Source organism: Sus scrofa, chromosome 8 (assembly GCF_000003025.6).
Source record: "Sus scrofa isolate TJ Tabasco breed Duroc chromosome 8, Sscrofa11.1, whole genome shotgun sequence".
NCBI lineage: Eukaryota > Metazoa > Chordata > Mammalia > Artiodactyla > Suidae > Sus > Sus scrofa.
The window spans coordinates 45795471-45811798 of record NC_010450.4 but is presented as its reverse complement, the minus strand read 5'-3'; the positions used below and the strand labels follow the sequence as shown (position 1 = coordinate 45811798).

Below are 16328 nucleotides of genomic sequence, written 5' to 3'. Positions count from 1 at the left end.
ACACTGCTGGTAAAGGGTGACTAGTCTCCATAAACAAAATATAAGAAAAACTGTGTTCTGTTTTGGGGGGCTTAAAGTAGTAACACATCCTGAGCTATCTAGAGAGAACAAGGGCATATGGCTCTCAGATAGGGTAGTTGGAGAAGGCAGAGAGAGAAAAGGATGGTTCTAAGAGAGATTACTTCATCCCCCCCCCCCCGAAACAGTCTTTATTCCTGCATTTACTTTGCTTAACTAATGACACCTCCAGTGCCCAGCCTCATTAAATGTGTATAGACTTGCTGTTCCTCAGCCATTCTAGAAATAAAGCATATATTCAGGTAGACCATAGCACTCTGAACTTCAGAGACTCATGTTCAATTATCAGCCACTGAAATAACATAGAGTTCTGGGGAAAGTCTTGAAAAAATTTTGCATGTATAGCTCTGTGTGTGTGTGTGTTAGGACTGAATCAGAAGAAGAGAGAGCAAGAAAACTTGTAATACTTGATTTTCTGAACAAAAATATATCCCTGTGGTTCCTGCCCTCCTGAGTGTTAAATGATTAGTTGAATGGGTAGCTGGCTTTACATCTTACTACACTTAAAAAAAAAAAAAGAGTAGTGACACCCACCCTCCCCAAACTATCCCTGTTAATAATCAAGAACATTCTAGCATATTTCTCAACAGGAATTTGTAGGTAGCACTCTTTATACACTCAGTCGGAGTAGGCACACCTTCTCAAGGTTTAAGAAAACATGAAAAACACAAAGAATGTTCCCAATTATTTTCTCTTGGTTGGTGGAACAGATGCCTTTCCTCAAGGAAAATGCTTTAGGCCAAAACAAAGCCATATTCATTCAAAATATATTGTTTAGTAATTGTGCAGACTCTGGATTACATAAAATTTACTTTCAACGCAAGGATCCTACTTTCCTTGGAAGGGTTTAAAGGCAAAATGGAACAGGAAGACAGGCAGAGAATACGGTGTTAAAAGAATCAACCACGCCAAGGGCAAGAGCAGTTCAAGAGACAGCATTGCAAGTACATTGGAAGGAACCCAGGCAATGTGGACATGATTTGGTCTGGGGGTTGTCCAAGAGCACCTTGCTGGCTTTCTTTACAAGGGCAATGTCAAGGCCATCTGTAGAATACCGATGAGGTGAAACACAGAGGTGGTGTATTATTCTGTAACTTTTCAAATACAGCCTCCATGCTGGAATTCCAAGGAGAATGTAAGTGACTTCAATAAAGAAAACTGTCAATCAGGAGTGTTTATTTATTATCCCCTTGGGCCAGGCACTGTTCTAGCTAATATGAAATGATACAAAATAAAAAGTAGTCATCACTCTTATAATCTCCTGAGAGTAAATGGATTAAATCTGTGTGCGTGCCCCCACCACCACTCTCTCTCTATGTGGGTGGTCAAGATACTCAGCTATATAGACATACAACAGCCCATTTAGAAAAATCCTGATTAGGAAATTAAACGTACAAAATTAGAAAAACTGAGGAGCAATTAGTTTTATTATAAATAGATTAAAATGCAGAGTGCTTCTGTCTGCTAAACCTTAAATTCTTTAAAGCCAAAGATGGGGTCTTATGTCCTGGCCTTGATATCCTGCACTCTGAAAACACAAGTGATGAAGGAAGACTGAATGGATGAGATGGACTGACTAGTAAAGGTTTCCAAGAGGAAATGAGCTAAGGAGCATTTTAAGCAAGGGAAGAGTGGGGAAGAGGACAAGGATGTTACAAGCAGATAGGTCAGATTGGCTTCAGTGGGCACCAAGGTTAGGAAGAAGGCTTGAACCTTTCAGACACTGGAAGTGGGAAGATATTCCTGGATCCTTTCTCAAGGTAGCTCGCAATAATCGCTGAGGGTCTAGCTGGACCAGGAAGGGCAGCTCCTTAAAAAGAGAGGCATTTGAAACTCCACCCCTTTTTCAGCTCAGACCTTAAGATTCCATCTTTCCATTAGACCCTTCTTGGAGCAGCACCTGGTTCTAGTGTTTGCACTGAGTTGTTGACAAGAGGCTGGGGGCCATTTCTGCTTTGCTTGCTAGATACTTATTTAGGGCGAACTTCACGAGAGCTTGTTGGTTTTCATTGGCAGCCCCAGTTCTTTGGACAGTGCTTGACCCAGTAGGCATTCTGCAAATACAGAGTTTGTTAAATGAATAAATGTTATTATTCTGGCCTTTGGCTTTACTATGGTTTTTTCCACCCCCTTCTTGACAGAGCTGGAAAATGGAGAGAAAAAAGTTCTTGCGTTCCCATTTCCCTTCTTCCTTCAGTCCAGAAAGTCTGGCCTAGGGTCCTGGCCAGGCCCTTTGGGAATGGGGATCCCCTCAGAAGGAATAAGCAGCCCAGGCCCAGGGGGCGTGGAAGAGGGAGAGTGGCAGGAAGTTCTTCCCACTTCTTCTGGCTCACGCAGCAAGTTATTTGGGGCTCGGGGCATCCAGGGAGGGGAGCCCGGGACGCTCGGGCTGCATTCCCTGCCGGTGCTCCGCGGCACCCCCGCCCGCGCCCGCGGCACCGGGTTAGAGCCCGCACCTGCCCGACAGCCCAGCCCGCGGGACCCGCGCCTCCCCCCGCGCCGCCGGGAAGGTGGGGAAGGGGAGGGGACAGCCTAGCTCCGCGCCGGCCTGCTCTCCGCCCGGGCCCACTCGCTGCGCAGCCCAATCGCGGGGGAGGGGACCGCCAAGCGGCCCCCGAGCGACCCTAGCCCGACCTCCTGGGCTTCTCAGGGAGGGGGCGCCCAGACGAGGGTAACTCGGGTCCGGGGAACCGCCTTCAGGTGCCAATCCGCGCAGCGCGCCGCACGGGCAGCGAGTCCTGCGGCCTCCCTACGCCCGGTCCGGGGCGGCCTCGTCCCGGACCCCGGCCCCGCTCAAGACCCCGGCCCCCGGCGCCGCGCCCGCGCCTGTGTTCCCCTCCCCCTCGCGGTGGGGGCGGGGCGGCCGCGGCGCCCGGAGAGCGCATTGATCAGCAGCTTTGTTATTGATCGGAAAGTGCCCGCCGCCGGCTGGGTTAGGAGGCCGGACTTGCGCGACCCTCGACTTGTCGCCGGTCCCGTCCGCCAGCTGACAGGTGCTCCCGGACACTCGCCCGGGGACTCCTTGGCGCGCCCGGCTCCCCGCGTCCCCACCCCCCCTTTCCTCCCGCGCCCTCGCCCCCACCCCACCCCCACCGCCTCGGCACAGCGCAGGATTTGTTTAAACCTTGGGAAACTGGTTCAGGTCCAGGTTTTGCTTTGATCCTTTGCACAAACTGGAGACGCAGAAGAGGGCCCTCGGAGAAAGTCTTGGATGGGAGTATGTGGAAAGTACCCCGCGAGGCTCGGCGGCCAGAGCAGGCGCGGCGCGTCCCGCCCGGCGCGGCCCTCCCCCGGCGGCGCTGAGCCCGGCTCGGAGCCCCGCTCCCCCAGTGCCCGCCGGCCGCGCACTCGCCCGCTCAGCCCAATGCTCCTCTTCGGGCTCCTCCTGCTGACATCCGCCCTGGCCGGCCAGAGACCCGGGACTCGGGCTGAGTCCAACCTGAGCAGTAAACTCCAGCTCTCCAGCAACAAGGAGCAGAACGGTGAGTCCCCGGGTTCCTTCCCACCCCCCGGCTCGGCTCTTGCCGTGTGTGCTGCGCCGCATTGTGCGCCGGGGCGGGATGCACTTCAACCCGCGCGGGGATGGTCGCCTCTCCATCCGTGCATCTGCGCGCTGCGTTCTCGGGCACGGACTTCGGGAGGTTATTTGGAGTTTGCAACTTTGGGAGCCGCCACAAAGCTCCGCAGGGTAACGTGAGTACCCCTGCAGGCGCAGCCAGAGAGGGGACATTCTGGGAGCGGTGGGGCACGTCAGTTCCAACGCTCATTGCAAGAGTTAGAAGTTCAAGAACTGACTCTGAAAACAAATCCAACATGAATGAGACTCTGCATGTTTGGCTTTACTCACGTTTTTGTTTTTGTTTTTAATTTGGGTAGGGGATGTTTGAAGATACGTATCAGCCACATTAATTAAAGCGCTCTAAATGGAATGGCATCAACTAATCATATGTAGATAGAAAATAAAGAGGTCAAGAGGCCATGTAGACATTTTTAGGGGGAATTAAAAATTTTATTTCTCTTGCACCCCCCCCTCCTTTTAATGTGCCTTTGTACTCTGAAGCCCTTACCTTTCTGGTGGTGTGTTTTTATATGTGATGGTGAGTGACTGTTATTTTGTGTGTGCTGGAAACGACTTAATCCTGCATAGGAAATGAGAATTACTTTCAGCTTTCAAGTGTACCTGAAATGTTTAGAAAACTCTCAGATGCAAGTTCCCTTGGGCTGGGATTGCACAGAGCTGGAGAAAGGCTCCTTTCATAAAGCCAGGGCTGCTTCAGGGTGTGTAATTTGCTTAGCCTCTGAACCCCATATGATTTACATCATTCAATTTCTAAACCCTTTTTCTCTTGATCTCCCATTATGAAGTCATTTTTAAGAATACTTTGTAAATAGAAATTTTATACTACACATGAAACCACAATGTTAATGTAGGCTGTCTAAAATTAGAATATTAAACACCCTGTTTACAAGTGGTGCCTCTTAGTGTTACTTGAAAAGAAATGTACATGTTTTTACTGCTTTGTATGCCATCTATTCAAAGTGCAAGAACGCTGTCACTTCATTAGCCAGGCAAAATGAACATAAGCGGCATACCTAGGAAATCAGAATAGAATGTACTGTATTTTTAAGTCCCAGAAACTTTGTCTTTGTGTTTTGGAAGTGTTCAAAGCTTCAACTTTCAATTTGAACTCTCCAAAGTATCTATCTTTAAGAAAGCACAGAAAGGTATAGAGGACAAAAATAGAGAAAATAAGGATTCCTGGGACCTTTGTAGACATTATTTGTATTTGTTGTATGGGCAGCAAGAAGCAGTATCATGTTTATCAGCCGATGTGAACATGGTTGCTTCTTACAACTTGCTAATGTAATGGCACATGGCACCTGCAGGTTGCTTAAGCTGCTGATCAAAGGGAAGGTTGAAGATCCATCTCTAATGGGTGGGGAGGCTGCAGAGGACTGTGGATGAGGGGTGATCAAAGAAGCCACAGCCAGCTGTTCCCCCCCCCCCCCCCCGCAGGAAACTGATCAGACCAACCATTGTTCTTTCTTATGTAAAATAGATGTCCAGTTCAAAATGTTGCTTCTTACTGGACAGGTTTTCCCAAAATGACTGTGTATGATATTTCTGACTTATGTTTGTTTGTTTTTTTCCTTGTATTCCTTTTCAATTCTCCTGCTGCTCCAACTTCTCAGGCCTGTCCTGGCATCTGTCATCTTCCTGAGTCACTTTGCAGCTTGTGGCTCTCATTGTCCTTTTCTTGTCATTCTTCACTTTGTAAAGGACCCCCAAACTTTCACAGGGTCCTTGGCTACTTTCCAGAGTAGGTTCATGCCCTCCTGAGAGTTGGGTTCATGAAGCTAGGCCACACACATTCTGTTGCTGTCAGAGGCAGTGCCATTTCCATGCCTAAGATGCATGGATGCTAAAAATAACCTGGTAGTGTCCTAATCTGTGGGCAGAGGATTGGGCTATGTTTAGCCCTAGAAAGGGTTGGAAGCCGGAAGTAACTGGAGGTGGAGGAACCACTCACCTTGTAGTGTTCAGTCTGGAGAGAAGTGCGGCTGGCCAACATTAGGGGGCGATATAGAGCTATCTTCTTGCACATGCTCAGGTTGATTTTACTGCTTCAGAGTTCCAGGATTGGAGGATAACAGGTAGGTGTTAAAGATGCCAACCCTGAAATGTGAACAGATTTGCAGGAACTACTTTTTGTGTGCATGTGGCTTTCACATTTTTCACTCCATTGTGTGGGTATTTTTTGTCCTCCTATTGAATTATGATTGCTTTTTGATTGCCCTGTTGCTCTTCTCAATTTAGGTGATTGCCTAATTCTTTAAGTACACACCCACCTGAGAATGCCACACAACAAATGCCATTAGCCCAGTCTGTGCATTGCATCATTTTGTGAAGGTCTTCTAAGTGTTAAATATGAAATGTCCAAATTGATCTGTTGTGACTTTAGGAACTCATCCTGGCTTTTCAACCACCCTTCCCCAGTAATACTCTCTTTCCTTGAGTATTTCAAAGTCTCATGTGGTGTTGACTCAGTCATATCCGCAGGCCTATTCAGCTTCAGTATCAACTGGGTATCCTGAAACATGTTAAAAATGGAAATTGATTGCTCTCACAGATGGACCTGGATTTAACCTGGGGCAAGGGGAGATACTTCAAAATTAGGTTTGAGGGATCAGTGTCATTTAACCTGTTATTAGTACTTGGTTGTTTACTTAGGACTATATTGCAGTTCTTGCCACTTTACTGTAAAAATGATTTTATCATCCAACATCATGAATTACCTTTGTGTCTTTCATTCTTAACCTGAACCTGACTAGTAACAGTGAAGCCTCATGTAGCCATCAAGGATCTCTAGATTTAAAGGGGGAGATAAAAGATCAGAACAGTGACTTAGGTAGTGTTTGGGGCCTATACTTTCTGTATGACCATGGGAAAAATTAGATGCCTCCCACGAAATGGGTGAGTTCTAGGGTGATGCTTCCGAGTTGTAGCAGAAGCAATTATATAACATCACAAACATAAGGAAGCAGTGTTTATTGCATGTAGCCCCAATAGATGCCAATCATGAAGTGGTTGATAGAATAAGGCCTCACCTACCTCATGTCATTTGGGCAGGGGGATTTTAATTTGCCATAGCCCTGAAACATGCTTCTAACTGTTCTCACCTAATTTAACTACTTTGAGTGTATGTATGGGATATGCCTCTAGTAGTTATGAGACAGGCTGGGACCTGGGACCTGGGATGCTTTGCTGCACCCAGGACAAACATCTCCTCCAGGGACAAAATACACCTGGACAAAAATCTCCTCCAGGGACAAAATACAAAGAAACTGTAAGGGACTAAAAACAGCTGTGTGCATGAACATTTGGGGCAAGTTATGGACAAGAAGATACAAAAAGACTAAAAAAACCCCAACTGTGACAAAACAAAAAACAAAATGCCTTCCCAGCTGCCACTTCTGAAGCATGGACAGCAAAAGCAGGGTACTGTCTTGCCCACCTGCACACAACACCACCAAAGGGGTGGGCAGACCACCTAAACCACCCTTCTGGCGTGACCTCTGGATCCATCCCTACCCTCATCCCATAAGAAACCAGCTAGCTCGCTCCTCCTTGGAAAGTGAGCAAGCAAGGGAACCTGTTGTTTGTTTTGCTTCCCTGCTGCAGCAGGGGCCCCAATAAAGCCTTGTCTGGATTTTCTTGTCTGGCCTCTTATCAATTTCTATTGATTAAGGAGGCCAAGAACCCTGGATGGTAACAGGGTTATCCTTATGAACATTATTTTTAAAGATTTAAGAATAGTTGATACATAATGTTATGTAAGTTACAGGTGTACAATATAGTTACTCACAATTATTAAAGTTTATACTCCATTTATAGTTATAAAATGTTGGCTGCATTCCCTGTATTGCACAGTATATCATTATTTTATTAATAATGGTGTACCTCTTAATCCTCTACTGCTATATTCCTCCTTCTCTCTCCCCACTGCACATGCAACAAATACAAATAATGTCTACAAAGGACATAGGAATCCTTATTTTCTCTATTTTTGTGCTCTAGAACCTTCTGTGCCTGTACTCACCCCCACTCTTTTTAGGTAGTAGTTTCAAAGTTGGATTTTACTGGAAAATCAGATCATCACAATCTTTAGAATAGTGTCCAAGAGTAGATAGGCTCTGCCTTAGGACTCAAGGTACTTTCCTGTGTGTTAGTCTATAAGTTGTAATGCCTGACCTTTGTGACATTTATTTTTGTTGTTTAGAGGGTTTTTTGTGTTTTTTAAACTTCCTCTTGGTTCTCTGTTTGAGATAGTTGAGGAAGTTCAAGAAGTAAAGTACCATTATGTAATGATGAATATGGCTTTTCACAATAGGTGACAAAAAAACCCCCTTCTATTTTATGGTAACTTTCTTTCCCCTCCAAACTGTTGTTACTTTTTATCCTCAATCTGATATATGTTTTTTTTTTAATTTTTTTATTGTTACATTTTTTTAGATTTTAAATTTTGAAAACTTAAAGCTTCCAGATAATTAAGATCAGTGAAATTTAGTTATTTTTAAAATTTTTAAGTCAGTCATTTTTTTTTAACAAAAATGTTTAATTTCACATTTTAAATCAGTCTTTTTTTTTTTTTTTTAATGTCTTTTCTAGGGCTGCACCTGCAGCACATGGAGGTTCCCAGGCTAGGGGTCTAATTGGAGCTATAGCCGCTGGCCTATACAGTGTGGGATCTGAGCAGAGTCTGTGACCTACACCACAGCTCACGGCAACGCTGGATCCTTAACCCACTGAGCGAGGTCAGGGATCGAACCTGCAACCTCATGGTTCCTAGTCGGATTCATTTCCACTGAGCCACAACCAGAACTCCTAAGTCAGTCATTTTTTAACAAAAATGTTTAATTTCACATTTCAATAGAAAACATTTACTAACCCACAGATATACTTTAGAGGTAACTCTAAAAGGTGATTAGAAAGTACAGAGGTCAGTACAAAGGTTTAGGAATTATATATCATTTGTTGAATAGTTGTAAATAGATGCTAGGGTCCAACCCTAGACTTTCCTCATTGGTGCATTTTGTAGATCCCTTTCTGAGGCATGAATTCTCATGATAATGTGATATGTTAAATGAATAATAATTGAATCCCCTACATTCATAATGCCCACTCCCCCAAATGTTTCCAAGAAGGTTAAACATTTCCCCATGGGTTTCTGTTTGTGTAAACTGAAATGGTAGAAGTCATAATAAAAATCCCTTCATTTACTTAGTCTAATTTTGATGTTTCTGATGGTTTTATTTGAAAGCATTATATATAGCTAGAATATCTCTATGTGATGCTCTGTAATTTCTGTATAACTCATTTGGTAAGCAGTCTCTAAGTTATTTTTCTCCCCCACTGCCTCCAGCTGTGATTTTTTTTTTTTTTCATGTCTCCCTTTCCTGTTTCCTGGGAATATGTCTAGTGGTTGATTTCCAGCTGGAAAGCACGGGTACTACCACACTGACTGGGGAGATGCCGAAACATTCCCAGTAGGTTGGGAAGGAGCCCAGCTATTCCTTGAGGACAAATGGAGCATCTTTGAGCAGGAGCTGCAGGGTTAATGCCTGGCACAGCTGGGGACATCGGGGATACTAGTCCAGCTCTGCTGGCCTCCGTCCTGATGATCTCTCTGCCTGCCACACTGATGGGTAAACCTTTTGACACTTTGAGCTATATGGACAGTTTAGTCACATGGGAGTGAAAACTCCTGTCTCTTCTCCCCACTGCTTGGTACTCGGGACCAACCCACTTATGGCCTGAAGGCCCTGGAGGGAGGAAAGGGGCTGCCCTTGTTCAAGCCTTTTTTGTGGTTTCTTTGGTTCTAGCCTTTCAAGGGTGAGCATCTAGGGCAACACTGGCCAGCTGCTTTGACCTGGGTCCCACCTTCCTATCATCTGGATTAAGCGGATCACCTTATTCTGCAAGGTCTTTTTTCTAACCACTTACATGACCACTCATATTTATCACATCAAGGTTAATTATGTGCATAGCACTTACCACTCTTTGATGTTGTTCATGGTGTTTATCGGTTTTTCATTGTCCACCTGCCCTGACCACCACCCCTGTAGAATGTAAGTTCCCTGAGAGTGTGGCCTGGTCAGACCTGCCCTCTGTGGGTACTCTAGCACCTGGAACAGGGTGTTATATAGAGCAGGTGCCCAGTAAATATTTAACTTGTTGGATGGTTCTGGAGGTAGTGCCTTGTTAGAATGGAACTCTGGCATTGCCTGGAACAACAGGCCATCTTGGAAAGTGGCTTTTTGATATTGGAACTTTTATATTTGCTTGACTTATTTTCATAGAAAGATCAACTTGCTTATTGGTTGTGATGGGCAATGCCAACAAATGAGTTCTACTTCTTTTTTTTTTTTTTTTTTTTGCTTTTTAGGGCCATGCCTGGGGCATATGGAGATTTCCAGGCTAGGGGTCAAATCGGAGCTACGGCTTCTGGCCTACACCACAGCCACAGCAACATGATCCGAGCCATGTCTGCGACCTACATCACAGTTCACGGCAATGCCTGGTCCCTGACTCCCTAAGCAAGGCCAGGGATTGAACCCACATCCTCCTGGATACTGGTCAGGTTTGTTTCTGCCCTGCCATAAGGGAATTCCTCTACTTGGTAATCTTGGTAAATAAACCCATGTTACCAGCAGAGTGTGTACCAAGCCAGTGAATGGGTTTCCTGGAACCAGTTCTAGTTGCTCTCTTAAAAGTACCCTTGCTGTGTGCACCTCTGTATGTTCTGAGGTGGGGTGGTATGTGGTCTGGACCCTGGACATCCCCAGAATGGTGAATTATGATTGGCTGATGAAGCTCTAGAATCATTATGCTTTCCACCTTTTGCTTGTGGCTCCCAGAGAACTTACACAGGCTAGAAATCTGCAGTGCATTTGCTGTGTGATGTGTTTGGGCTGGAAGGGTCTCAGGATCCTGTCCCCTTCAGTGTGTAAAGTAAGGCCTAGAGTGCTGAGGTGACTTTGTGAAGGTCATGCTGGAGGGCAGCTCACATGTTCACCTGCTAACATGCTGATGTCTTTTCCTTCATGGGAACCATTAGGCAAATGGAATTCTAGTTTCAAAATTCCAACACTTTGTATAAAAGCATTTCTTTACTGTTTTAGGAGGTTTCATGCTTTGGGGGTTGTGAGGGAAAGTGGAGCTGATCCTGAAACATTATTTACAGGAGTACTAAGGACAACAATTTCAGAATAATCTCATTAATTAAATATAACATAATCTGGCTAATGTCTATTGTAATACCTCTGTTGGATAGAAATCTTGATAGTTTGGCAAATGACTTGAAATACTTCCTTTGGAATTGTTGCTATTATGTGTTTTATCCTATTTTCAACAGGTTTGTGGATGAATAATCTTTATTTCCATATTTTGATGTATTTTTTGATGATGATAAAGGTGATAAAAACCTTGTAAATCTTAGGGAGGGTTTTTTATTTATTTATTTATTTAAAAAACTTTGAACATTTTATTTAACAGGATGTCTCAGTGGTAAAAGTGCCTTATAAATGAGTAAAAAAGCATGGTTTAGTGAGCTTTAGAATGTACAACCTGTTATTCTTTTGAAATGGATTTAATGAGTGACTACAGCTTTCATTTACACTATATTATATAGGATATTCTCTTCAGAGATTCAGATTTCTCTTTAAAGTCAGGCATAGCAAGGAAATAAATTCGTAGTTGTGGACTTGAATAGCTACAACAGGATTCATTTACCTTTTTTAAAAAAGTTGTGTTTGCGAAGTTTAAAATCTGACAACAGAAGGAGCGAAGTTATAAAGAGAAGTTATATTAATTACATTTATTTAAAGCCAAGTTCCTAAGAGTGATTTTTTTTGTAGTACTAGCTCATTTTGTCTTTTGTTTCACAAGAGTGCATTTTACTTTATTTTTTTATTATTTCATTTCATTCATTTATTTTATTTTACCTATTTCATTTGTTTTATTTTATTTTTTTCCTTTTTCTCTGCACCTGCAGCATGTGGAAGGTCCTGGGCCAGGGTTTGAACCCATGCCATATCAGTGACCTGAGATGCTGCAGTGACAGCACTGGATCCTTAACTGCTAGGTCACCAGGCAACTCCAGGAGTACATTTTAAATGGAGTTCAGCCATGTTATCTGCTCTCTGCTTTCACATTAGAGTTTGTCTGCTGTCTTTAAGTCATTATCCCCACTTCCCTGGTGAAAGAGCAGCCTCCTCCCTGGACATCTACCGTGTTTCTAAGCCAAGCCATCTTGGCCAGGCTGGCTTCACTAATTTTGCTTTCTTGGTCTTAGCCTTAATTCCTTTTTTGTTTTCAAGCTTTGCGTGTGTGTTTTGTATTTTGCGTTTCCCCTATTGAATAGTAGTTGAACCCCATCTCAGTCAAAGGAGGGTGTTTTGGGTTGTTGCAGCCCTTGGGGAGCAGCAGCAGGGGGCAAAGCAGATGTCTGGCTCTTTGCGGGAAACCAGCATCCCCAGACTGAATGAGCCTAATGCAAGTACAAGGGTGCAGGTCTGCACTGCCCCGTCCGTGTAGCATAAGCTGGCAACCAGGAAGTGCCCCCAGGAAAGACACAGGAGGGGCATATTTGGGCATATTTGGATGCAGTCTTTGGCAGCGTTTAGCCCTTTAGTGCTCTTGGTGGGTCTCTGGTTTTGTGATGCATCATGGTGCCTGCCCAGGAGATCCTGTTAGGTATTAATTATACTTGCGCTCAGTGTTTGCAGACCCTACACAGTTTATAATCTCCCCATGTGGTATGAGAAGAAACACAGGGGCTTTACTAAGTAGCTAAGGTGGCACAGCCTGTAAGCATTTGGGCCTGGGTCTGACCAAGTCAGGACTCAGAGCTATGTGTCTCCCCCTTCATGAGTTAAATGGTCTAAGGTTTTATTAGAACCTTTCTTTTAAACAGCAAATATTTATGCTCATCTGCTCTTTCTAAGCTTGGTCCTAGGTGCCGTGTCCACAGAGAATAAGAGTTAGACCTTGCCCTTGAGAAGCTTTGTCCCGGTAGGATGGCAGCTCCTGCTTTTATCTCATAGTCTGTAAGTTCTGGGGTCAAGGTGCTATGGGAAAGCAGAGGGCTTTTTTGCCCTCCCCATGTCCTCTACTGATTGACTGGGGTTGGGTTCCACCTGGAAGAGAAGTACTTGAAGCAGGGTTCCCAGAGGGGAGGTGACATACTTTAAAGTGGGCTTGAGAGGGAAAAAGGATGGTTTTCTAGGCTCAGGGCACAGCCTGCACCAGAGAATAGAGATGAGTCTTTTCTCTATTGGGTTCAGGTATGAGCAGAGGCAGGAGACCGTTCAAAGGCCCTGATACTATTGAAAGGATGTGTCTCCCCAGGGTTGGCCATCCACAGACAGAATTCAAGAAGAATTGTCTTCATATTTCAGACGATGGAGTCAGAACCTTTTCTTTTCAGTGACTTTCTGGGCAGGTGCGTAGCTAGAGTCCTTCTTTGTTGTGTGCAGTTGGGATTTCCTTGGGTCATCTTGAACTGGTCCAAGGACTGGCTGCACAGACTCTGTTACACTCAAATAAGCTAAGCCTGTGTCCACACTGCTCTCCATTGCCTGCTTTATGTAAACAAAGAGCTGATTTCACACTCCATTCACAAAATGGATGGCCAGCAGGAGGAGGCTGGCTGAGGGATCCGGAGATGGTGATAAAGGGGGCAGCACACACTGAATTCGTGTAATGAAGCTGTTCCATCACAAGGAGCCATGAAAACAGTCTTCACACTTGGAAGGGAAAGGATTTCAAGTCTCCTGGAAAATTAATTCCTCTGAGGTTGATTTGCATGGAGTAACCACTGGCGAGCTCCTGGTTCCTTGTACACAATGCTAGACATTTTTTGAGGTATTTAAGGATTTGAAATGAATGCATTTGCTTGGTAGAGTGCTGTGTAGATGGCATGCCACTTTTTTGAAGCTAGACTGTTTGCATTCCAGGGAAGCCTTGTTCCTGAGTGGATACTATTTTAAGCTTTTCAGTGTTTGCAAGATGGAGATAGGCTTCTGTGCTTGACTATACCCAGCTGGCCATTGCACCTGCCTGTTGAATCATAACAGAGATCAGAAACCATTAACAACAGAAGTGGGACTTACGTGGTGCTTATCTCATGTTGTTTCTGGCAGTTATTTTTGCTGGGTATTTATAAGGACATCTGTCTTTTAAAGAGCCATATTATTTATCTTTGTTTTTTTCCCCACTGAGGAATAAATCACGGCTTGTTTTCCGTACTGCCACACACAGTCATAGTCTGAAGTGATTAGAAATGCAAATTGAGAGTCCTGAAAGCATTATAATGTTTTTTTCTATGGCAGTAGGCAATGTTTAAAATCATTGTACGAAGAAGGAACATTTGCTGAAAATGTGGTTAAGATGTGAACAGATGAGAACAAAGAAATAGTCAGTTCCTTACTGGAAATTTCTTACTGTGTTTGGAAAAAGGGGGACCCTTCAGGATTCATTTCTGATTTATCTCACTTTAAACCTGAAACCTAATGATGGTAGGGTGCAGATGGTTTAAGAACACAGGAAAAAACAGTCACTTCCAGCATTTTCACATTTTTCTATGGAAATATATTTTAATATGCTAGACTCTTACTAGAGTTGATTGGCCATCTGATTAGCTATTCAAAGGGCAAGTTGAACACCATAAAAACAAGAAATAAAGGCCAGAGATGGGGTACATCAAGGGCCAGAGATGGAGTGTCCTGGAGACAGGTCTTCCCAGCTGGCAGTAGGCTTATATTGTAGGTAATAAAAGGTACTAGAGGGCACTTCATTTTGAACAAGCAGTGATGTCTCAATATGTTAGTTTTGTGACTGGCTTTACCTTTATCTTTTTTTTTTTTTTTTGTCTTTTTGCATTTTCTAGGGCCACTCCCACGGCATATGGAGATTCCCAGGCTAGGGGTCTAATCAGAGCTGTAGCCACTGGCCTACACCAGAGCCACAGCAACTCGGGATCTGAGCCATGTCTGCAACCTACATACACCACAGCTCACAGCAATGCCGGATCCTTAACCCACTGAGCCAGGCCAGGGATCGAACCTGCAACCTCATGGTTTCTAGTCAGATTCGTTAACCACTGCGCCACGACGGAAACTCCGGCTTTATCTTATAAACAAAAGTACACTCTGTTTCTGGAGGTCTACATGGAAGTGAATTGCTTCTAAGATACAAGAGACTAGATCTCATAGCACACTAGCATTTTTAGAGTTTGAGATGCATTTTCATGTATGTGATAGATATATTTTATGGCCCCAACTGTATATTTTTGTGTGTGTGTCAGGCACAAAACTATCTGTTTATAGAAAAATCAACAATCAAAAATAGCAGGTATTTCCCAGTCAAAACAGAGTCTATCTACCTCTCTGATAAATACTCACCCTAGAAAAAGTGGTTTTAATTTCTGTCTTCTTGAGAATATTAATAGGTTTGACATTTACAGGCATGATTAAGAATGTAAAATTAAGAATCCGTATGTTTGTTTTAAAAAAGCACTTTTTTGTCATGGTAGAAAATGTATCTTTAATCTGTATCGATAACTTTTAATGGGCATCAGTTGAGCACCCCATTAAACTAACTGCTTTAGAATGGTTTCCTTTTAGAACAAACATTTACCTCCTTGGAAATCAATTAGGATGTCTGGATTCCACATTTCCTTGCAATCTTCTTTTGCAATTATTTCTGAATGGCCAGCCTCCCATAGCAAAATACTCAGAGGTGCAAATCTTCTGGAAGAAGTGCAAATGCCATACTTTTACTTGGAAAAATGGAGAAGCAGGACTTATTCAATATATCTGCTGGACATTTAAAACTGCATAAAGCACAGGAAATACTTGGGGAGTGTGGAAGTGTGTGGTGTTTCCAAACTACAAACATTGTTTTGAAAATTTCCCCGGGAGTGGTGAATTATATGAGACCACGGCCATCTAAGGAGAGGTTGTTTAACTGGTCTGTGGTTCTGGGGTTCATTCAGACACTCTTAAACAAAATAAAGGGAATGGATGTAATAACTTCTTTATGGAAAGGCTGTAAAAAGGTACAGAGCCATGTAAACAAATTGTGTCATTTACTAGTTGTTGAAGTGATAGATTTGCAGTCCAAATTCAGGGGTGTGTATTATGTTTCATAGGCTCCTAATCATATTCTACCTTGAAAATGAAGTTACAGGCTTATTTTTTTGGTTTGTGTGTTTGTTTGTTTTGCTTGGGCACATGGAGGCCCATTTATTGCTATGTGATATGGCAGTTTGAAAAAAATGCTAAACATTTTGATCATTCACATTTATGTTGGTTCAGCTTTGGAAAATGATGAGAAACCCACATACGCCAAGTTGAATTGACCTGATTTTTGGTAGCACTGGATTCTGTTCAAGGAAAATAAGATGATTGAAATTGAAATTTTCCTTCTGGGCTCAGACATGTCCAAACTAATTGTAAAATAATTGTTCTGGCTAACAAGAGTAGACTCATAACTACAACTTTGTAAAGTAGAATCCCAACAACAGTTATGATTTAGTTACTGTAACCTTGCCAGTCTCGTCATAAAACCGCTATTATAACCAACCTACCGTGACATTCATTGGTCTTACTTGAGGCATAGGTAAAAAGTCCTTTCCCAAGTTCTCTTGCTTTATAGAGTTGCTTTAGTGCAGAAGGCCATTATTTAT

The 16328-nt window shown here is 43.6% G+C and overlaps 1 protein-coding gene across 1 annotated transcript in view; it reads left to right on the top strand.

The window, feature by feature from the left end:
- The window catches only part of PDGFC (platelet derived growth factor C), a 229725-nt gene continuing 216406 nt past the window's right edge, over positions 3010-16328 (top strand). The window contains exon 1 of the mRNA XM_021101285.1: positions 3010-3560. Within this exon, the coding sequence (XP_020956944.1) occupies positions 3290-3560 (271 nt within the window). The 5' untranslated portion in view covers positions 3010-3289. The remainder of the gene's footprint in view (positions 3561-16328) is intronic.